Here is a 24,788-nt window from a genome sequence, read left to right as displayed (position 1 = left end):
GCACCTGGAAATTATCATACTAAGTGAAGTAAGTCAGAAAGGAAAAGATGAATACCATATACCAACCAGTCCATTCTGAAGGCGATCAGCCCTGGGATTTCTTTGGAGGGAATGATGCTGAAGCTGAAACTCCAGTACTTTGGCCACCTCATGCGAAGAGTTGACTCATTGGAAAAGACTCAATGCTGGGAGGGATTGGGGGCAGGAGGAGAAGGGGACGACCCAGGATGAGATGGCTGGATGGCATCACTGACTCAATGGACGTGAGTCTGAGTGAACTCCGGGAGTTGGTGATGGACAGTGAGGCCTGGTGTGCTGCGCTTCATGGGGTCACAAAGAGTCAGACACAACTGAGTGACTGAACTGAACTGAACTGATCACTTATACGTGAAATCTAAAATATGACACAAATGAACTTATCTGTGAAACAGAAACAGAATCACAGACAGAGGACAGAGTGGTGGTTGCCAAGGGGAGGGAGCTGGGGAGAGGATGGAGGGGGAGGCTGGGGTTAGCTGATGTGAGCTTTAGCATATGCAATGGATAAACAGCAAGGTCCTACTGTATAACACAGAGAGCTACATTCAATATCCTACGACAAACCATAATGGAAAACAACATAAAAGAGTGTACATAGTTTACCTGAATCACTTTTCTGTACAGCAGTAATTAACACAACATTGTGGATCAAGTATAATTCAATTTTAAAAACCGTCATGTTCATTTGTTATAATAGCCACAACTGGAAACAGCCCAAATGTCCATCAGCTTGTGAACGGATAAACAAAACGTGACATATCCATGCAATGGAATACTATGCAGCCATAAAAAGAATGAAGTAATGATGTCAGGGTAGAAACAGCAGTGACTGCAAATGGGCACAAGGGATCTTTTGGGTGTGATGAAAATGTTCCAAAATTGGATTGTGGTGAGGGTTGCACAATTCTGTTAATCTACTCAGAATCTTTGCCTTGTATATTTATTTAATAAATTATATAAATTTTATGATATGTAAATTTATTTCAATAAAGATGTTTTTAACAACAGTCCTTCAGATCTTTATTCTTTGGTAAAAACCTGGATTTAGCACATTACCCTCTCATTCAGAATCTCTTCAAATTCTTGTAGTGATTCCAAAATACACAATTTTTGTCTATGACTAAGACTGTACATAGTAATTCATTTTGACTTTGACACTTATTCTAAGTATAAAAAGCATATCTTATTTGGTAATTTTTTATTTTGATGAGACTGTGGTAACCATGGTTTCAAGAATTTTGAAGCCAGGCCTGAGTTGTATAATGTTCATGAATGCTATAGTTGAGGCTCTAAGAAATATGTGAGTAAATAAACTGTGGTATATTCACATGATGGGATATTATTATTATACAGCAGGGTTTTACAACCTCAGCACTATTGACATTTTGGGCTTTTGCTGTGGGAGGCTGTCTTGTGCAATATAAGATGGTTAGCAGTAACTTCCCTCCTTCCCTAGTTGTAACCTCAAGAAGTGTCTCCAAACAATGCCAAATGTCCCAAGGAGAAAATCACCCTGACTGAGAATGACTGCTATGCAGCAATAAGGGTAAACAAATTCCAATCCCGCTCAAACAGTACAGCAATATGGAGGACTCTCAGAGACATAACCTGGGGCAAAAGAAGCCATATACAGAGTGCATGGTACGCCATTCTATTTGTACTCAGTGGTGACTGCAGCCGTGAAATTAAAAGACACTTACTCCTTGGAAGAAAAATTATGCCAACCTAGATAGCATATTGAAAAGCAGAGACATTACTTTGCCAACTAAGGTCTGTCTAGTCAAGGCTATGGTTTTTCCAGTGGTCATGTATGGATGTGAGAGTTGGACTGTGAAGAAGGCTGAGCGCCGAAGAATGGATGCTTTTGAACTGTGGTGTTGGAGAAGACTCTCGAGAGTCCCTTGGACTGCAAGGAGATCCAACCAATCCATTCTGAAGGAGATCAGCCCTGGGTGTTCTTTGGAAGGAATGATGCTAAAGCTGAAACTCCAGTACTTTGGCCATCTCATGCGAAGAGTTGACTCCTTGGAAAAGACTCTGATGCTGGGAGGGATTGGGGACAGGAGAAGAAGGGGACGACCGAGGATGAGATGGCTGGATGGCACCACGGACTCGATGGACGTGAGTCTGAGTGAACTCCAGGAGTTGGTGATGGACAGGGAGGCCTGGCGTGCTGTGATTCATGGGGTCGCAAAGAGTCGGACATGACTGAGGGACTGAACTGAACTGAACTGAACTTGTACAAGCAAAAATAATCAGATTATAACCTGTGGAGGAAGAGTTAGCAATTGAAAGGGGCTTCTGCGATTCGGATAGTATTCTGTTTCTTAATCCAGGTGCTGGTTACACAACTATATTCACTTTTTGAAAATGTATTGAGCAGGACTCTTAAGATGTATATACTTTCATATACATATACTATACTTCAATAAAAAGTTTAAAAATATGGGCCACTGCTGTGGCTGCTGCAAAAAGAGGGCATTCAAGGTGACTGAGAAGGGGCTCAGCACCTTTCTAACAGGACGCTAATTCATCCCTTCACAGACCCACCGTGACTCCTCTGGGCCCACCCTGAACTCTAAGACACAAATCCAGTGTGTCCCACGGATGAATGAAAGCTTGTTCCTGGGCTACTTTGTTATCCAGGTGCCAAAGCCAAGAAAGTCTCTCCCTCCTCATCACCCATTTTCAATTCATACTTTGCAAAGGAAAGGCCTAAAACTGATTTCAGTGTGAAATTGAGCTAAATGAAGCCAAATAAAGGATGCACTTTCTTTAGCATTCACTCCAATGCTAAAGAAAATAATGGGTCTAATCCCCCAAAGTGAGAGTACTGCAATGCCCAAAGCGGCAGCTCCTGTTGTCTGCTGCAGTGGGGGAGAAGCAGCTGTGGCGATTCATGCAGGCCCTTACTCTTGGTTGGGGCTCCTCCTGACCAGCAACTCACCCTTATAGTAGGGGACCGGGTGCAGAGTGCAGTTTGTGGCCATTGCATTCTTTGATCGAGGTAGTTAAGTGACACCAGATCTGGGCCTAGTAACGTGACCAATGACCAACGAGTTCACACTCCACACACTTTATCTGAGAGGCTCAAATGATCAAGTTACTGTTAGTCTTCAAACCTCATATATGGGAACTTCCCTGGTGGTCCAGGGGTTAAGACTTAATGGCACGGGTTCCATTCCTGGTTAAGGAACTAAGATTCTGCATGCTGCACCGAGTGGCCAAATGCATGTGTGTATATATACATTTATAAAATATATAAAATATCCAACCCCCTAAAAAGCCCATAAATGTATATGAATGCGCAACATTACAAATAAATAAGAGATTCAGATAATTCTCCACTGCTCTCTTGTGTCACTGCCCATCTTTTGCTGTGCAGAGCATTAATTGCTTTTTATTTCAGATTATCTTTTCAAGGATGTTTGTATAGTGAATAGTCTTGGTTGAGAGAGATAACATCCCCTCCAGAACAAAGGGCGAGTGTTGTGTGTGTGTGTGCTCCGTCATGTCCAGCTCTTTGCGGCCCATGGACTGTAGCCAGCCAGGCTTCCCTGTCCATGATCTCATGGCAAGAATACTGGAGTGGGTTGGCACTTCCTTCTTCAGGGGATCTTCCCAACCCAGGGACTGAACCGAGTCTCTTGTGTCTCCTGCATCAGCAGGCATATTCTTTACCACCGAGCCACCGGGGAAGCCCAGCCTCCCTACTGCCCATCATGAAAAAGATTGAGGTTCCCTTCACTTACAGTCTCTTTCCTGAAATATGGCTCACTGTTCGTGCAGGTATCCATCTAGATGCATGCCCCTTTTGGGAGATGGGGGCAAGAGAAACCAACACGAAAGCTGATGCTCATGATTGCTGTGCTGTAAGTAATAAAGCCCTTTGTCTCTGACTCAGGAGCTCTTTTCTGCCACTATCCATGAAATTATGGCAAGGTAATTAGACTGCAAGTGGGATAAAATCACAGACCCTTCACAGTTCCTGACTCTATATACATTATCTAGAAAGATAGATAAATACAGCTTTCTAGTTTTGAAAAGTAAATTTCCTACCCAGCCACTCAGTTCTCTTTGCTGCAGGCAGAAATACTATTAATTTACTATGTATCCTTCCAGGGATATTCTATGTGCTTATAACTATATACATCTTTTTTCCTTTTTCTCCCAAATGTAACCAGACACTCTTTTGTATCAGGCCCTTTTTACTTAATAAAATGCTTGGAAATCTTTCCAGATTGGTATAATTCAGGGATACCTCATTCTTTTAAACAGTGACAAATTAATTTGTACTATGTATATATTACAGTAATAACAGAAGAGAACATAGTATGTACTAAAACAATCCTCCTATTCATTGATATTTAGGCTGTTTCCAACTCTTTGTTTGGAGAAGGCAATGGCACCCCACCCCAGTACTCTTGCTTGGAAAATCCCATGGACGGAGGAGCCTGGTAGGCTGCAGTCCATGGGGTTGTGAAGAGTCAGACATGACTGAGCGACTGCCCTTTCACTTTTCACTTTCATGCATTGGAGAAGGAAATGGCAACCCACTCCAGTGTTCTTGTCTGGAGAATCCCAGGGACGGGGGAGCCTGGTGGGCTGCTGTCTATGGGGTCGCACAGAGTCAGACATGACTGAAGCGACTTAGCAGCAGCAGCAGCAGCAGCAACCCTTTGTTACAAAATGCTACCAAGAATATCTTTATATATAAGTTATCTCACTCATGTGCAAGATCTCTATAGAAAAAAGTTCTAGAATTTGAATTGCTAGCTCAAAGAATATGCTCAAAGTTTTAATTTTAATAGACATTTCTAAACATCTTTATGGAGATTTTACTAATATATATATATCTCACGAGCAATGTATAAGAATGTTTTTTCTCTCACACATTTGCCAATATGTTAAGTTTTCACCTGTGCCAGTCTGATAGGTGAAAAACTCAATCTCATACTTTTAATTTGTGTTTCTTACAATAAATGAGACTCAGCATCTTATCATATATTTAAGAATCATTTGCATTTCCTCTTCTGTGAACTTCATATTCTTTCCCCACAATTTTTCCCCTATTGGATTGTTGATAATTTAAAATATTGAATTGTAGGAATGCTGTATATTTTGAAAAGCAGAACTATGTCTTCTCTGAGTTATAAAATTTCCCACAGGTTGTTGCCTTTTATTTTAATTAAAAAAAATTTTGTACATGTATTTGTGTGTGTGTGGTATCTGAATTTGTGTCATACTTAGGTCTTCCCAACTATGAGATCGTAAGATTCATATTTTTTTCTTGTAGCTTTTTGGTTTTATTTTTCTATGCTTAAATCTTTCTTCCATCAAGTCTTATCAAAATTAATTCATTAAAATGCTTATCTATATTCATAAGGCTAAGCATAGCTTTTAAAAAAAGACTGTTTTCTCATCTCTGTGATCACGTTTTTTAAACGTTTATCCTTTGGCAGGTACAGATCTAGAATCAGCCCCAGATATGGAGTGGTTCAAAGTGCAATCCACATGCATGTGTATAGCATAAACTTTATGCACGGCATAGATAATGTTGTTGTCCCATAAAGAGAAAGCAGATAGCTCTCCCAGAGTAACTTGATAAAGGGACTCTACTCTACAAAATTTTGAAATTAAATTGCCTGCAAAAATGAAGATGATCTAGAAGAGAAACACAGCTTTTTCCCGGGGAGGCAATTCTCCGTGCTGATTCTCCACAGGGATGGTGAGAGGGCTTAGTGTAGAATCCCCTTTTCTTCTCTATCCTGGTTACTAGAGGCCAAGCCAGTTAATCTATGTCATTTTTGATTCTAAGATATTCTGACCTGCTATAGGTGAAGTTTATTTTCTGTCCTGATAGTTTTAAAGAGAATTATAGGAAAAGGAGAATTTGAATTTTGTTACATTTAATATATATGGACACATTGTTTTCAAAATTGTTGTTCAGACGCTAAGTTGTGTTCAACTCTTTGCAGCCCCATGGACTGCAGCACACCAGGCTGCCCTGTCCCTCACTATCTCTTGGAATTTGCTCAGTCGTAACGCCATCCAACCATCTAATCCTCTGTCATCCTCTTCTCCTCCTGCCCTCAATCTTTCCCAGTATCAGGGTCTTTTTCAAAATAGTTATAACCAAACTCATTTCAAAATGAGACAGAAGGAAAAAGAAGGTAAGTGGAAGCTTCTGTCACAAAGAAACCAACTGTAGATCAGAAAACCTGCCATTGATTTAAGAATTGTCATTAGCAGGGGAAGGGATAAATTAAGAATTTGGGAGTAAAATATATGCTTCCTCTATGGCTCAGCGGGTAGAGAATTCATGTATGATGCAGGAGACACAGGAGATGGGGGTTCAATCCCTGGGTCAGGAAGATCCCCTGGAGGAGGAAATGGCAACTCACTCCAGTAATCTTTCCTGGACAATCCCATGGACAGAGAATCCTGGTGGGCTACAGTCCATGGGGTCACAAAGAGTCAAACATGACTGAGTGATAGTATTAGAATATACACACTGCCATATATAAAATAAATAACCAACAAGAACCTACTGTATAGCACAGGGAACTATACTCAATATTTTGTAATAATCTATATGGGAAAAGAGCCTAAAAAAGAAAAAAAAAAATATATATATATATGCTTGTCATCACTTTGCTGCGCGCTTGAAACTAACACAACATTGTCAATCAACTATACTGCAATAAAAAATAAATTAGAAAAAAGGAATTGCACTAGCTTGAGTCATATAATCTTTTTAAACCTATTATCTATATTAAATCTGTTTTTTCCCCTCTCATTTACTGCATTAAGAATGAATAATCTCTCTGAAGATGTGTTATATAAGGCAAAGCGTTATTAATTTTTAAGCTCAATGAGATATATAAAGTTGACCAAAATCCTTGATCAGATAAAACAAGGCAAGAAGTGTATCAGTGTGGGTGAAAAAGTCAGAATGGTTATAAATTGATTTGATTCATTTCAGTAAGTTGATTCATTTAGTAACTTCCCTGGTGGCTCAGACGCATCTGCTTACAATGCGGGAGACCCAAAGGTTCAATCCCTGGGTTGGGAAGATCTCCTGGAGAAGGAAAAGGCAACCCGCTCTAGTATTCTTGCCTGGAAAATCCCATGGATGGAGGAGCCTGGTAGGCTACAGTCCACGGGGTCGCAAAGAATCGGACACAACTGAGCGACTTCACTTTCTTTCTTTAGTAAGTTCAGATGATAGGCATGAAATATATAAATGAATAGCATTTCTGCTGATGAGGTACTTATATGTATTTCCCAGAAATGTTGGATTTATGCTGGCAAATCACATGGAAAGGCAGGCTTATTTTTGGAGAGTTCTTCCAACGTGGATCTTTAATATTCAAAGCCATCAAATGTGACAAGGGGCTCTTTTTAGATTTATTCCCACTGGGACACATTAGGTTCAACAGAAAGGTCTAGAGACTTGTACTATTAAGAATTATAAGCTACTTACAAAAATAAGCCACTCTCTTAATTGTGATTCAGGAATGGGGCAAATGTCCAGGGATAAATTGTTACCACAGCCAGAAACAACTGACTAAGAAAGAACGATCTCCAGGTTTTTCCAGAAAGCTGTCTATTCATTAGGTAATGTTAAAATAGGACAAGGATGGCAAGTTTTTAAATATTGCAGTTGTACTATTTAATCATAAATATTCCATGAGGATTGTGGCCATCACAAAAGTCTGAGTTAGCTGGTAAATGGCCTAGCATTTTTTGGGGGGGGGGAAAAATCTTTAAAGAGAGAATAGCATTCTGAAGTAGGGAAAACCCATCTGTTACTAGCTAGCTGGAGGACCTCAGGCATGTCGCCATGCTCCACATTTGTATGGGGTAGGAAGTAAACTAGGTGATGTTTCTCTAGCCAGGCCAGACCAAGGAACCTCTTACCCAAGTTCTGAAGAGCCCCATGCAGACCAATTCAATCCATTTCTCTGGGAGTGGTGTCATCAATATTTTGTAAAGTTTAGCAGAGTTGAGAAACAGCAGACTAGATAATCTCTAAGGTCCCCCTCATATCTCAATAAAATAAGGAGAGAGTTCAGAATTCCAGTACCATCAAAGGGACAGAAGAGCACATAAACGCCATGCTAGTGTAAAGCAGCTCCTAACCAGGGGTGCACAACACACAGATATCAGCAGAGAATGACACTCTCAGTGAGCCAGCGCTTCACAAACAAAGAACATGCTCGAGCCGGGGCTTCATGGACAAAAACATGTGCTCGATTACTACAGGCACCACCAACAAAACCACGCAGAACAGAATGACAGGAAAAGTTTCATGTACTTAACATCTGGCGGCGTTTGTACTCTTTATCCAATTCCAAATTTATGAAATATGTACATATCCACCTCTGACCATTCAAAGACTCAAAGCTCTTTCCAATACAAACTAGAAATCAAAGAGTGCGAAGTGGTAGATTTTTTAAAAAATATTTATTTATTTATTTGGCTGCATCAGGTCTTAGCTGTGACATGTGGGATCTTTTCATGTGACATGCAGGCTCAGTTGCCCCTTGGCATGTGGGATCTTAATTTCCCAACCAGGGATCAAACTTCAGTCCTCTGCATTGGAAGGCAAATTCTTAACCTCTAGACAGCCAGGGAAGTCCCCGAAGTAGCAAATTTGTAATTCCTCACTGAAAAATGTCGAGAGTTGATATGGCAAAAGCCAAGAGATTATCTTTATGAAGATGTGTCCATTCCTTGCTTAATGGATGAAAGATAATTCTAAATGATGACAGCCGGAATCAATACTATGTCGAAGATTATGACTAAGCACTGTAGGTTGATTCCTAGAAGTGATTCATTTGAACTGAGCCTCAAAAAAATAAAATAACCCCCCCCCCCTCATGCGGATCTTCTATCATGGATTTTAGCTAACAGGGCCTGAGTTTCTAAACTGCTTATTAGATATGAACCTTGTCTGGACTTCTGTGAACCCTCTGGAAATGCTTGTAAAAACTGTGTGTGTGGGCCTACATGGGTGTATTCATGTGCAGAACTTTCTTATCCTTTTAGAAGAATTCCTTTGGTGGTCTATTGACCCTTCTCAGAAAAATGTTTTTAAATGCATAAAATAAAACACTCAGGATTGCAAAGGAAAAAATGAATTACAGTTAGCAATTTTTTAAAAAATTACAGGGCGGTAATAAATATACTTCTTTATCAGGGTATTAAATAAAAAAATACTGATGTTTAGATGGGTAGCTATAATAATTATCTTATTTTCAGAGAAATAAAGAACACAGAAATTTTCAAGACATCAGAAACATAAGCAACAAACTATGGGATCTGAAAATATCTGTGTCTTCTACTGTTGACATAATCACAAGCACTATTAATAATGTGATGATTTGTTGTCTGTGATCATCATTGAAGGAAGTGATAAATTTCTATTATAGGTTATAAAAATAATTTCTCCATCCAAGTTCACAACCCTCCTAAGTCCTCTAGACTCTATATGAAGAACATCTGATCTACATCTTTATCCAGCTTCAGGGGGGTTGCTGATAAGCCTTCAGCAAGGACAAATCATTAGACCGCAAAGCACTTAATAAGCATTTTCAGGATTGGTTTCTATAAGGTCCTACAGACACAAAGCCCTGGAAAGTCATAGAACAGTCAGGAAAAGGTGAAGAGTTCTCTGAGATGAGACCATAAGGAATACTCTGTGAGTTTCTGGAGCTAAAGTTTCAATACATCTTATTTTTAATTTAATATACATATATTTTTAAAACATTTTTATTTACAGTATTTTTTGAATTTATGACAATATTGCTTCCGCTCTATGTTTTGGATTTTTTTGTCCATGAGGCATATATGATCTTAGTTCCCTGACCAGAGATCAAACCCATACCCACTATATTGGAAGGCGAAGTCTGGACTGTTAGGTAAGTCCTTTTAACATATGTTTTAATGTTTTTAATATATGTGTCATGTTTAATATATGTTCATGACTTACTAGATCCATCAAGCATAGCAAAGCCTCACTTCTGAGTAGATGTGAAAAAGAAAAGAGAAAACAACACAGGGGCATAACATGAGTGATACCAAGCACAAAACTGGCACAAAAATAGAAAATGAGCCACAAACCCACTTCTGAGCTTTCTGGCAGGCATCTTGAAGCGGACTGACCTGGACAGTCACGGAGTGTACAGGTCCCAAAGGATTATACAAAAACAAAAACAAAAAAAAAATCCTCAGAAAAAATACAACCTTTCTGCTACTGATACTAAGACGGAATAGAAATTTCTTCCACAGATCTTTATGAAGAGTATATCATGTGTTGTAATTAATGAACAATATTTTCAATGATATCATTAAAGGAGACAGACAATGAGTTCCCCAGAACTTTTTAAAAATCGTTCTTAGCTTACAGGTTATACCAAAATTGTCTGGACTGGATTTGGCCACAGGACTGAATTTCTTAACTCCTGGTCTACGGGATCAAGTTAGATATCTCCTTGACTCTTGCGTCCTTCACTTTCCTCAAGCCCCTGTCTGTATCAGCTTCTTAAGGTAATAACTCTTTCTGTACTTTATAGCAGCTACACACAGATCCAAGCAGGGTGCTGTCATGTAGACATACTTCAAAATTTTTATGTCTCATGGAAATAAGAAGGTGATCCAACATTAATCAGCAGCAAAGAAATGATTTAGTTTCCAGTCTCATTAAAATAAACACATACATCACATCAAAATAAAGGTAGAAAAATTTTACCGTATAACCTTCTCTATTTCAGGGATCACATGCTAGTTTTGCAGGTGAATGTTAAAAAAAAAAAAACAGAGTATAATTAGCTGAATCACTTAATTCCTCTATTATAGTGTTCACAGCACCAGCTCTCAAAATGAAAATGAGGCCATATCGTGTTTCACAGCACACAGTTATCTTGGTCCCAATAAGAAAGACTTCATTCCAAATATCATTCAGGTGTCCCTGGGCGTCTGTCTGTTCTGAGACAAAATGAAGTACTAGGCCAACTAAACTCAGCAAACTTGGGTTATCTCTGTTATTATATGGGCTCATAAGAAGGCCTTAGGGAATATTTAACATCACTTTATTTTAGTAAAGATTTATAATACTTTTACCCACCTATTCCAGAGAGCTGCTAGGATAATTAAAAAGAATTTATGAAAAAGCCTTGATGAGCATGATGAAAGAAAGGTATCATGAATACCCAGAGGAACCTCGCAGTAATTCTGGGAGGTGGCAATTACCCTCATGGAAACACAACGCATATCAAGTGGAGTCCCCTAGAAATGTGTAACTACCTTCAGAAGATGCTCTGAACCACACAAGTACAGTGTTCAGCACAGGTCTTAGCTGCCCTTCTAAATACTAGCCCTGTAAGTGTTCCGCTGAAGGCTGTGTTTCATTACCTTGGTGTATTTTCTTCATATTCTTTTGCAATTTGTTCTGGTAATGAGGCTGTGTATATGACACAGGCCCCTTGAACCATGAAAGATTAAACTTCTGTGCTGAGCTGGGGAAATGTCAGTGAAACCTCTAGTACGTCCAGAGAACAGGCCCGTAGCTTGTGGGGCTTTGGGAACTTGTAACTCATGAATGCTCAACTGTGCAGCTCCCACATAATGAACAAGGCCAGGTCTAGAGTTACATGTAAGTCACTGTGATTATTTCTAAGGACACTTATTCCTGAGTGTATGCATTCACCCACTAGAACACTGAAGCTTTGTATTATTGAGGTGAAACGCTGGGTTCAGTTCCAAACACTACCATTCTAAAAATGGCTGCAGAGCCTCCTCCAGACTAACATTTATTGCCTCTTAACAGCATTTGCTCAAATCCACATCTTTTAAAGATTACACACAACATTCCAAAAAGCCCCCGAGAAGTCACTTTCAAAGCGACCACCTCATCTTCTCGGTTTCTTCCCTGCCTTCATCTGCATCCACAAAGACAGTTTATGTGTGTTTCAATCATCAGAATAATCTTCATTTTGACAATTGTAGCGTACCTGACATCTGTTACATTAACAGATGAAAGAGAAAAGAAAGATTGAAAACAGGGCATTAGAATTAGGAGGGAGTCAGCCCTGACACTTGCACTGGTACGTCCTAAGGCAAGTTATTTCCTATCAGTAAGCTCTACTGCTCTCAACTATAAAATGGGGATAAAAACATCAACTACTCCATAGGTTACTATGAGGAGGACATGAGGGACTGCCTCGAAAGTCCCTGAATAAATGCTTATTCCCTCCTCCTATTTAGAAACCTAGCTGGACCAACAAGTTTCCTTCCTCAGCCTTGAGGGATCTAGCTACCATATGACCCTGCAATCCCACTCCCAGGCATATACCCAGAGAAAACATGATCTGAAAGGATGCGTGCAGCCCAATGTTCATTGCAGCACTGTTTACAACAGCCAAGCCATAGAAGCAACACAAATGCCCATTGACAGAGGACTGGGTAAAGAAGACGCGGTACACACATACAATGGAGTATTATTCAGCCATTAAAAAGGGTGAAATAAGGCCATCTGCAGCAACGTGGACGGACCTAGAGAGTGTCATGTCGAGCGAAATAAGTCAGAGAATAAGAAATATCGCTATGACATCCCCTATACACAGGATCTAAAAAGAAATGATACAAATGAACTTCTCTATGAAACAGACTCACAGACTTAGAGAATGAATTTATGGTTGCTGGGGAAAAGGATGGGAGGAAGGGATAGTTAGGGAATTTGGGATGGACATGTACATACCGCTCTATTTTAAATGGATAACCAATAAGGTCCTACTGCATAGCACAGGGAACTCTGCTCAATGTTACGCGGAAGCCTGGATGGGAGGAGAGTTTGGGGGAGAATGGATACACGTATATGTATGGCTGAGTCTCTTTGCTGTCTACCTGAAACTATCACGATATTATTAGTTGGCTATATTCCAATATAAGACACTTTCAAATTTTTAACTTTGAAGAAAATAATTTCAAAAATGAAAAGAAAAGGGGAGATAACACATCTTCTCTGTTCTTTCTTCAAAGAGACTTTAAAATGTTTGGTGTATTTGAGAGCTAAGAAAAATGCTTGTATAAAGGGAAATCTCTGAAGTTTTATCTTTTTAGGACGTTCATGTTGTTGTCAATCAAATGGAGATTTGAGTGAACATAAAATAAAAGGAATACATATCATAGCGTGAAGTGTAAAGGACTTTTTAAACCAGAGCCTTAACACTGAGAAGAAAATAAAAGAAACCAGGTGTTCATTATGACCGGATTTTTCCATTCACTGAATAGCTAAGCAGAGACAACACATCCTTTAGACAGAATTTTGCATCCAAGGTGTTTCACACTGTGAAGCAATGGATTTTGTGGTTTAATTTCTATGTTGTCACTACCACTCCTGTTATTTAAACAAGGTTGTTTAGTCACTAAGTTGTCTCCAACTCTTTTGAGACCCCATGGCTGTAAGCCCACTGGGCTCCTCTGTCCATGGGATTTCCCAGGCAAGAATAGTGGAATGGGTTACCATTTCCTTCTCCAGGGGATCTTCCCAAGCCAGGGACTGAACCCCAGTCTCCTGTTTGGCAGGCGGTTTCTTTACCACTGAGCCACCTGGGAGTCCCCTTTAAATAAAGTCGCCAAGTCGTGTCTGACTCTTTTGCAATCTCCCCACTAGGCTCCTCTGTCAATAGAATTCTCCAGGCAAGAATAGGGGAGTGGGTTGCCATTTCCTTCTCCTTTAAATGAGGTAAACTCTCTCTACTAAAGGGCTTCCATCTCAGCCCCTACAATCACGGGCAGCCAATGCCACTCTCTTCCCTGTGAGCATGGGCCCTGGCCTCTTAACACAATGGTCTTCTGACAATCAGAATCCAGGCCCTCCTAGAAGCGGTCCCTAAGGCTATGGCTCAGGATTGCTGAAATCTTAAACTTTTCCAACCGATGATGACAGAATGAGACAAACTCCCCAAAACACTTCTTCCAAACATCTTGGAAACTGTCACTCACGATCTCACAATTTCCAGGCACTCCTTATTGGTCCCCAGTGAAAACGGAAGCATTATCCGGTTTGCCAACATCCTTAAGCCTTGACTTCCAGCTAAGTCAAATTTTTATTTTGTGAAAAACACACGGGCGGCCTGGTTTCCTTTTATCATCGACAAATCACAGTTACAACTTGGCTCAGGTATTAGGAGCTTTAGTGGAAACAAATCATTCCGTTCACATTTGTTGAATACTGACCCAGTGGTAAAACTAGGCAATAAAAACTATTACCCCTACTTGTTGAGTCTGAGCACAAAGAAAATTTACTTTCCAATTATTCGCTTTATGTCACCATAAGAAAAGAAGCGTCTGTGACAGCAAGGGTAACATGTGTTTGCACACATGTGCCATTTCCTCTTTTTACAGAAGTGCTGGGGAATGTCTCTTAATAGAATTCATTATTACTATCTTGAGATATTAGCTGTAGGCAGCTGCCAAAATATTTTACAAATGAAACAGTAGTATATTACTAGTTGCCTAATCCTACTGCGTTTGCTTCTTGGCGTTTGTCTCATTCCCTCTATGAAATAAACAACTTCTTAACCACAGAGCAGCTAATACGATTTTAGCTTCTCCTGTGGGGAACTCTCTAAAGCCTTATTTCAGTTAAATGAGTTCCCTCCTGACTATTTGCTCACCAACTTCCTTCAGGAGACCGTGAGGACTACGTGAGTTAATGCAGAGGCAAAGCCTCCCACATCATAAGGGCTCGATGCAGAGCTAAGTCACAGCAGAGCAAGAATTTTCTAACAAAACATGTTCTAAAAATCGAAACTCCTGGTAAATATGCAAATCCCAGAGAGAGAATTTTAATATCTATGTTTCATTAGTTGTCAGGTGCATGGTGAATTTAAACACAATAGAGGAATGCAAGTTTTTTAATTGTTTTTTTTTTTAGTAACTACTTAAAGCATTGTTGTATTAGCGGCACAAGGGCCCAACAGCTGTACTTACTCATACTATTCAGTAAAAGAATATTGGAACTCAGCAATTTAGTTAGATTTAGCTGGCTGGACCACATAGTTATGTGTAACCAACTTCATGAACTTAGGAAACAATGGAAATGAAGGGATTAAGAGATAAAACTGGAAATTCTACAACCAGAACTGAGGATTCAATGTACAACTGACTTTGCCTCAAATTTGCCTCATATAAATTTATCTGTATTGCACACTATGCAATCATTACTATCTTTTTTCTCTTTTTTTTTGATAAAATGGTTAAACTGCTTGAGAAGGCTTAAGAAAGAGTGAGTGAGGTTGAGGAGTTTAAGAGGGTATAAGTTGAATTTTCTAAAGAGAAACAGACTGGACCATCAAACATATTCCAAAACGGTCAATTACATTCTTTTCTCTTTTTAAAAAATTATGTGTTCATTCATTTTGGCCATGCCTCACAGCATGTGGGATCTTAGGTTCCCTGACTAGGGATCAAACCTGTGTCCCCTGCAGCGGAAGCATGGAGTCTTAACCACTGGACCAACAGGGTAGTCCTTCCTTTTTCAAACACTTCTCTCTGGTCCATGCTTTCTATCTTCAGAATATCAGAACAAGATGCTAAAGCTAATTTAAAGTGTAACTGTGATTCACTGATAACCAACTTGAAGTTTTTGTTTTTTCTTTTTAATGTAAAATATTTCCCAGTATGTAAAAGAAAAGACAGAGCTACAGAAAATGGGTAGGGCCTCTTTTCAAGGGCATGCAAAAAAAAGAGAAAAGTGCTAGGCCTGTAGTTATGTGAGCAGAGTTCCAGCTCATTGGTGGTATCACCACCAGCTGGCCAGGAAGACAGTCATGTGCCTCAGCAAAGCTCTGTGTATCAACCTGTATGGCTTGAAGATGGGCTCTTCATTTTTCTCCCAGAAGGAAAATGCTAGGGGTCTTGGGGAAAAAATACATTTTTAAAGTAGGAACAACTTGAATAAAAAGTAAATAATTTAAAATTTTAATTTGGGGGAGAAAAATATTTTTTTTAATGTATGAAAAATCAGTTGAGAATTTTATTGCTTTTGGCTCAAGGCCACTGTAATACTGACTGGGCAGAAGGTTGAAAGAATATACAGTTTGTGGGTGGGGTGTTGCAATTAGAAAAATGTAAATGCTATGCTTACAGTAGTTTAAAGACAGTATTTGAACAATCTAAAAAACTATAATTAACGAATATAAGGCTTTGGTAGCTCTGGTAAATTATGGCAAGCACAGGTCCTAGGTGGGTATTTAAAAAATATCTGTTGAGTAAATGAAGTGAACAAATTCATAAGTGAGGATCAGACAGGAAAGAAAAAGAAAGGTTTTCAGAGCCCTAGAAGGAAAACAAAGTGGGATTATAGTAGAGGACCAAAAAGTTAATTCAGGTTTTTAACAGTAGGAAATATATAAAAATAAAAATCATCACCAACATCTTAGTTGCTTATTTTGCTATAAGTTGAGAAAAGACAAATTACCCACAAATAAGTGTTTGGGAAAGGTATAGATGAATGACGTAACGGAGACAAAATCTTCACTGTAGGTGGTTTAAGTCTCCAAACAAAGTCTGCAAATAATTTTTCGAGCCCACACTTGGCACACATTAAAAAGAAAAGAAAAAGTAATTGTACTATTAGACTGAACATAGATGCTTGGTAGATAAAAATCCGTGTTTTTATAACAAAACATACAAAGATGTTAACTATATATTTAAAACAAATACTAACCTAGCATAGAAATGATCACTCTTCATTATTAGCATTTGATATATTTTAGGGAAGTTTTATAACAGGTAACTTTTTTTTTTTTGGCCAAAATTTATTTGGTGCTAGACAGATTGAGCTTGCCATGGTTACGCTGCAGTCATGTTTTCACAACACCAGTACTGGCAAAATCCACTTCAAGAGTAAAAGTAAAGTGCAGAAAGAGCTTCTGATTAGATTTTAAAGGACGTCACATCAGCCAACTGATGAAAGTCAGTTTACACACCATGTATTATCAGAGGCAACTTAGAGGTCAGGTTTTAATACAATGGTTCTTTTGCAGATAGAAAAAGATATTTCCATCTTGTGTGCCAATTTATTCTAAATTGAAAAGACATATTTAATGATCAAAAGGCACGAAAGAGGAACAAGAAGACCACATTTGTAAGGAACCCAATGTTAATGCTAAATAACCTTTCTGGAAAAGCTCTGTTTAATATTTATTAGAAGCAGAAGGAGCTCAGATGCCAGTGTGAGCCTGAGAAGGGGAGCGGTGTTCTGGGCCTGGCGCTGGGCTTGGGGGAAGAGGAGTCAGCTAGCTCTGGGGACTCTGAAAGGAGGGGGCACTGGTTGTGCTTCTGATCTTGGACAGACCCCCTAGGGAGAGGGGACAGGGATAGACTCGAGCAGCCCCTAGAGCTGCTCCAAGTCACAGCGTGGTCACACCAGAGTAGGAGCACAGCTCTCTCCCTTCCGGAAGTCAGGGGACAACATCAAATATCTTCGATAGCCTCACCGAGATACCCCAAGAGTTGCAGTGTAGTGACCTCAGGGTACCCACAAGAGCATGGGAGAAGCAAAGAGAGGTGTTGAACTGAAGGGGCTTTCAGACAGGAATGCCCTTGAGCTGGACCAACAGCTGAGGATGAGACAGGACAATGCACAGCTCTAAGGATGTCCATATAGGCAGAAACTCTAAGATAAGGTGAGCACCAACCCTCTCTCCCTCTAGCCCAGACTTTAGCACTTTGTAGGGGAAAAAAGGATTCAATTAAATACATCTGACTAGCAACCCAACTTAAGGTTACTTGTTCTGAAAGTACTCCTTTTATAAGTGTTATAGGTATAAGGGAAAGGTATGATATACGCATCCTGCTGCTGCTAAGTTGCTTCAGTCGTGTCCGACTCTGTGCGACCCCATAGACGGCAGCCCACCAGGCTCCCCCGTCCCTGGGACTCTCCAGGCAACAATACTGGAGTGAATTGCCATTTCCTTCTCCAATGCATGAAAGTGAAAAGTGAAAGTGAAGTTGCTCAGTCGTCCCTGACTCCTAGTGACCCCATGGACTGCAGCCTACCAGGCTCCTCCATCCATGGGATTTGCCAGGCAAGAGTACTGGAGTGGGTTGCCATTGCCCTCTCCATATACACATCATAAGTTAATGATAATCAGGAATCGAGAAAAGGCAGAGATTTTTGTTTCCACCAATGCTGGTTTTAGGTTAAACCATGCAATCTTTCCATAAAAACAAATTTAAAATGCAGTTTATGAGGACTTCCCTAATAGTCCAGCGGTTAAAACTTCCCCTTCCAATGCAGGGGCTGTGGGTTCAGTCCCTGGTTAGAGAGCTAAGATCTCATATGCCTTGTGGCAAAAAGACCAACACATAAAACAGAAGCAATACTGTTACAAATTCAATAAAGGCTTCAGAAAAATCAAAAAATAAAATTCAGGTTATAATATAAAATAACCTAATTAGAAACATCAAATAGCCAATGAGATAGTAAGGAACCACCTGGCCAAAATCTGCAGGAAAGCAAGAACCTCAGATGTAAGCAAGCACAAGGGGCTTCTGTCCTACCAGGGGCAGATCTGCACTGATTTTGACAACCTCGCAGCGGAGGTGAAAGAGACAAGAAAGCCTCGAACATACGCAAGTGGGGAGAATGAAAAGGCTGCTGTCTGCCCTAGGCTGAGGTTCCTAAGAGTCACTCCCTAAAAATAAGAGTGAACCAGAATTAAGTCACTTCCCACTCCAAGAGACTGCAGGGACGGCTGCCTTGACACTGAAGGGGTACAAAAGGGGTAGGTGGTTCATGAGGACTTGCCTGCACAAGTTGGTCCCTGTGTGTAAAAGTGCAACTCAAACTCTCATCACCTGGGTGGTCTAAAAAACTTTAGATGGTACCTGGAAGATCCCCTGGAGAAGGAAATGGCAACCCACTCCAGTATTCTTGCCTGGAGAATCCCATGGACAGAGGAGCCTGGCGGGCTACAGACCACAGGGTCACAAAGAGTCGGACACGACTGAGTGACTTCACTTTCTTTCTTTAGGTTAAAGGGGGCTTCCCAGGTGGCTCAGTGAGTAAAGAATCTGCCTGCATTGCAGGAGATACAGGGGACGTGGATTTGATCCCCAGAGTTGGGAAGATCCCCTGGAGAAGGGCAGGGCAACCCACTCCAGTATTCTTTCCTGGAGAATCCCAAAGTAGTGCCCGAGTAGTAGCGTCACCAGGCATCTGGCAGAAACGAAAGTAACTCCTCTGGGGTGGGGTTTGGAGGTATTCACTCTCAGCCTCAAGAATCCCTGCAGGTAAGTTTTCAGTGGTACTGATGGATTTCCAGGCAAAAATGAGCCAGCACATGAGAGCAGACAGATAAGAGGGGCTGGGAGAAATCTAACAATAGAGATGTCCAAAAGCAAATTCATCCATGAATCAATTTTATAGCCTAATATGAAAAAATATTTATTGAGCACCTACTCGGTGCCAGGCTGTATGTAGGATTGCCGAGATAACATGCCATTTCACTTGTCAGGAGCAAAGCACCCAAGTGATGAAAGACTAGTTGAAATGGCATTACATGTATGTTTATTTACTTTCCCTTTCTGTGTTTTCTGAAGACTTCCAAACACAAAGACAGTGCCCATTATTATTTAGTGACAGGTTTTGAAATAAACAGTAATCTAAGGCCAAGATTGACATCACTGATTCCTTTCTCGGACTCTCATCCCCTCAGGTTTCCAGGTTTGAGTTCAGTCTAATTATCCCCTAGGCAAACCAGATAACCACGTACACTAACAGGAAGACAAAGGGCTGAAAGATAAAGATAACTATCTCAGAGATACAAAACTCATAGTTAGCTACATTTATCTTTAACGGCAAAAGTCCAAAGAGATGATCGTGGAATAACAGCATGAATCGGACAGCATTAATTGTAAGATAAATCTGGAAATAGCTGAAGGTGCAGGAAGGGTGGAGAGAAGTTGGTATAATATTTACTTATATATAGATTGCCTTTCTTGGCCAAGGTTGTTGACAAAATCTTGCTGATTATTTGGGTTTCTCTGGTAAGCCTGCACTAATTATTGACCTTTATCTTCTATTCAGTTTTTACAATTAGAATTCAAGTCATCACCTCTCTACTTCTGTATTTGTTTGCTGTCATTAGATATTCTGATGGTTGTCATTTACTGAGCCTTTGGAATGGTCTGACCTGTACATTCTTCTCCTTGCTGGGCAAACCAAGACAATATAGTATAATAAAAAATAGTAACAGTAGCGACTGCATATGGGTCTAGGACTGAGTGAGACAGTGTTTAGGGGCTATTTACTCCTCACAGCAATTGCAAGTCATTATGGATGAGAAAATGTATGGGCCTGAGAAATAGAGGGACTAAAGGAACAGGAACTTCACAGTTGGACAAACTGGAATTTAGTTCCCCAACCAGGGATCAAACATGTGCCCCTTGCAATGCAAGCTTGGAGTCTTAACCACTGGATCACTGTTGAAGCCCCTGGACAAACTTGAATTTAAATCCTGAACTGCTGCTGGCATTTCTCCTCTCCTAGAGGTGAGGCTCCATTTTCTGGGTAAAGGCTGCTATAAGGATGAGGCAAAGGGCCTGGCCTCTAGGAAGTACTTGTTTCTCCTTCCTTCCAGTTGGAAATTCATGCCTTGCCTCACACAGTATCTTCAAATAGCTTTAAAAGTAGCCACTTCCAGGAAAATAATGTGATATTGTACAGAATCTTTAAAATAATAAAAGATGAATAATGGCTTACATTTATGGGGAGTTTTAACTTTTCAATAGCTCTTCACTCCCTCCCAAACACTGGCTTCTTTGACCCTTTAGGAAATGCTTTAATATCTCAGTTGACTTTCTCAGAGTTTTCAGATTGGTTGTCTCCAGGACATAATAACATTGTCTGTGGACCTTGAAAAATGCTAAATGCTTCAAGAAGAAAGGACCCTGCTGTCTGCCTCCTTCCTTCTCCTGGGATCGATGTGTGTGTCGAGGGGATGGGAGGTGGCCAAGTTTGGAGGGAAGTCAAGGGTAGCGGGGAGGGCTGTGACACCTAGCTGTCTTTGGTTTCCATGGTAAAGATGCCTAACACAGCAGGAAAGTACTACCTTCCTTCATAACAGAACTTTTCCTTTTTTAGTTTTTCAAGTTTGTGAGAAAATCATCTTACATTCTCACATTTAAACCACAAGTACTTACTCTTCTTAGAGTGGTCTGAACTGAAAGGCTATATTCATCCAGAGAGTGAGGCCAAAAAAAAAAAAAAAAAATATATATATATATATATATATATATATATCCGGGGACAATGCGTTTGTCCTAGTAGACTGTCTGGCACACAGTAGGGGCTCAACAAATATTTAGAGTGACTGCAGTCACTGGGGTGTGAATTGACATCCTCAGTTGACAATATAGAAAATAGGCAATGATTTCTGTGAGTTTCTGAAAAAGATCAGAAACTCAGATCACAGACTCACTTCCAGGAAAGCTTCCTAGGACAGCAAGACTCATTTTTCAAATAATTGATTAGTTCAGAGGTCGCACATGTGGGCAGATTTTGTTTTGGCCTGCAAAGTTTCAAAACACAGTTTGCGTTAACATTTAAAGCTTGAGAGATTTCAGCTGCATTTACAGCTGCCTCGTTTTACCCAATAGTATCTATCTGGCACTTTGGGGGACTTGTACTGGTCCCCTGCATTATAATCATGTCAGCTATATAAAAGTTCCCAAGTCGTGCTATTAATTTAATCCTATGCAGAACACACACACACCTCAAATTAAAAAAATAGAGGGTTCTAAAAGCCTCTTGATGAAAGTGAAAGTGGAAAGTGAAGAAGTTAGCTTAAAGCTCAACATTCAGAAAACGAAGATCATGGCACCAGGTCCCATCACTTCATGGGAAATAGATGGGGAAACAGTGGAAACAGTGTCAGACTTTATTTTTGGGGGCTCCCAAATCACTGCAGATGGTGATTGCAGCCATGAAATTAAAAGACGCTTACTCCTTGGAAGAAAAGTTATGACCAACCTAGATAGTATATTCAAAAGCAGAGACATTACTTTGCCGACTAAGGTCCGTCTAGTCAAGGCTATGGTTTCTCCTGTGGTAGTGTATGGATGTGAGAGTTGGACTGTGAAGAAGGCTGAGCGTGAAAGAATTGATGCTTTTGAACTGCGGTGTTGGAGAAGACTCTTGAGAGTCCCTTGGACTCCAAGGAGACCCAACCAGTCCATTCTGAAGGAGATCAACCCTGGGATTTCTCTGGAAGGAATGATGCTAAAACTGAAACTCCAGTACTTTGGCCTCCTCATGCGAAGAGTTGGCTCATTGGAAAAGACTCTGATGCTGGGAGGGATTGGGGGCAGGAGGAGCAGGGGATGACAGAGGATGAGATGGCTGGATGGCATCACGGACTCGACGGAGGTGAATCTGAGTGAACTCCGGGAGCTAGTGATGGACAGGGAGGCCTGGCGTGCTGCGATTCATGGGGTCACACAGAGTCGGACACGACTGAGCGACTGAACTGAACTGAAGTGAAATGAGTAAATACAAAAATAAAATCTTCTGGTCCTCAAGTTTCTCACTCTCTCTGTCCGTGCAGTTGCCATGATTTGTGTGTAAAGCCCCTGTTTTCAAGCCTTTCACGTCACAGGCTCTTGCTGACTGGAGGCAAGAAAGGGAGAGACCGCTTGCCCCTTCATTACTGATGCTTATGAAAGCAATCTCATTTGGAAGGAATTCTTGATGCTGGAGGTAATAATTGAAACCTCACTGATATAAAAAGCTACTAAGTGCCTCAGCAGCTTGTCGCTTAGAAGACACCATTTAGAATGGCACAGAAATTAATACAATTAAATAGGAATAAAACACAAGTGATTTGCACTTCAGTGTTTTCAAATATAATACCAAGAGACTCCCCACTTTAAAAATCGCTCCTATAAAGGGCAACAGAATCCTGACCATTCTCACGTCTCAAATAGATACCTCCTTCCTCCTGGACCTTCCTGAGGGCCGTGTGGTCCCTGAAACCACAGAGCCCCCATCTCCTTTCCCTTGCTGCTCAAGCCCACACTCCTAGCCCCTGTGTGCCCCCTCCACTCCCCTTCCCCAATTTACGTTTTTTCATCTCTTCTGCCACAAAAACACCTGAAAGAGATTTCAGTGATAAGTATAAGTAATAAAACATTTATTGACCACCTACTATGTGCCAAGCACAAATCTGTTTGAGAGAGGTCAGCCCTTTCCCTGACCTCCATAATCACCTGAGGTTTTCAGTCTGGTAGTTAAAAAAAGATGAGTGTTCAGCCATCAGAGGCTGGCTTGCACACCACCCCTGGTGTGGCCCCAATGCTGTCTATACGAGGTTCTTTCCAGCTTTAAAAGAGTCTCTGATCATCACTGCCATTTTTAAGGATGCAGAATTTACAGGAGCCCCTGTCACTAAGTGGGAATGGAACTTTTCATCAACCGTCTATTTCCTACAAATGGGGGTGACCTGGATTCATTGTGGATAAAATTGAACCGCCTCAAAACAGTCCGCTCATTTCACTCCCCCAGGCTGAGGAGCCCCCCGTGCCACCCCACCCCATGGCTGAACTTAAGGTGCCATCCTATCCCAACAAGGAGCTAGAACCCTGCCCGTGTGTAGAAAGGCAATTTCCCTCCCGCGTCTAGACAGCCGTAGTTTTCCCTTTATGAACGTCTGTCACTCAAGTCTGCTCCGAGGAGGTCCCGTGGACAAAACCCCAGTGACTGTCCCTGAGTGTCGCCAGCGTCCAGACCTGGCAGGACCGGGGTCCCCTCAGGCCCTCAGCCCCCAGCGCTTGGACCCGTGCGGAGTCCATTCAGAAGAAAAGACGGGTCCAGAAAAAGTTCTCGGGGGAAGAGAGGAAATTTCCCATCTCTGGACCTGTCTGGACGGGGGGCCCATGCTCCGGCTCCGGAGGTCTAGCCCGGCCGGGCGCAGGCTCCCCGCGGCGCGGGGCGGGGAGGGACTGCCCCGCGGGGGCTGCCCCGGGAATCCCGGCGGCGCCTCTCCCGCCCGCCTCCCTCCAGCCCCTGCCTCCTCCCCAGCCTCCGCGCCCGGGCTGCTCGCCTCCTCCCGGGGAGGATGGGATCCGAGCGTCGGGGGCCGAGAGCCGAGGAGGGCGGCAGGCGAAGCAGCCTACCGTCTTCTGCTTCTTGACCTCGGACATGCTGGCTGGCTACGGCGGTGCCCGGCGCGCTGGAACTCGAGCCCAGCCCTGGAGCGGAGGCGCTAGGACGCTCGCGCGGCGGCGGCGGCGGCTGCCGGACTCCCGGGGAAGGAGGTATAAAAAGGCTCCGCAGACACGTCGCACTTCCCTTGACCGGCCCCCTCCTCCCGCTCCTCCCGCCGCGCTCCTCTCCGCCCCGTCGGCCCCGCCAGCAGCGCCCAGCCCAGGGTACCCGCCGCCGCCTGGGCGGGGTCCCGGGCCCGGCCCCCGACTCCCGGGAGCGGCTCCGCTGGGCCCGCCGCGCTTGGAGGCAGGACCTTGCAGCCGCAGGCGCGGACAGACACGCCCCGCGCGTAGTCGGAGGTCAAGTCCGCGTCTCCCAGTTCCCACTCCCAGCGGGTGCCTGAGCGTCCCCTCACCTCTCACCCCAGCCGTGCGCCTCTCAAGGAAGGCGTCCTGCCTCTGGGACCTGCTGGAAACCGCCGAGCTGGTCGTCAGGGTCCTCCGTGGGCGCCGCGGCCCCAGCTCGTCTT

The 24,788-nt window shown here is 42.0% G+C and overlaps 1 protein-coding gene across 3 annotated transcripts in view; it reads right to left on the bottom strand.

Annotated features, from left to right (window-relative positions):
- Nucleotides 1-24,583, bottom strand: part of PAPSS2 (3'-phosphoadenosine 5'-phosphosulfate synthase 2) — a 106,305-nt gene extending 81,722 nt beyond the window's left edge. For 2 of the 3 annotated variants that reach the window (XM_069567925.1, XM_069567926.1), the window contains exon 1: nt 24,229-24,577. In XM_069567925.1, coding sequence (XP_069424026.1) covers nt 24,229-24,255 — 27 coding nt within the window. In that variant the 5' untranslated portion in view covers nt 24,256-24,577. Of the gene's footprint in view, nt 1-24,228 lie in introns of all 3 variants that reach the window. The other variant, XM_069567927.1, reaches the window with a different exon arrangement.
- Between the last annotated feature and the right edge of the window lie 205 nt (nt 24,584-24,788).

The sequence above is a fragment of the Ovis canadensis genome, chromosome 22 (genome assembly GCF_042477335.2).
Source record: "Ovis canadensis isolate MfBH-ARS-UI-01 breed Bighorn chromosome 22, ARS-UI_OviCan_v2, whole genome shotgun sequence".
Lineage (NCBI taxonomy): Eukaryota > Metazoa > Chordata > Mammalia > Artiodactyla > Bovidae > Ovis > Ovis canadensis.
The sequence above is the reverse complement of the archived record's forward strand: the minus strand, read 5'-3'. Positions and strand labels throughout refer to the sequence as shown.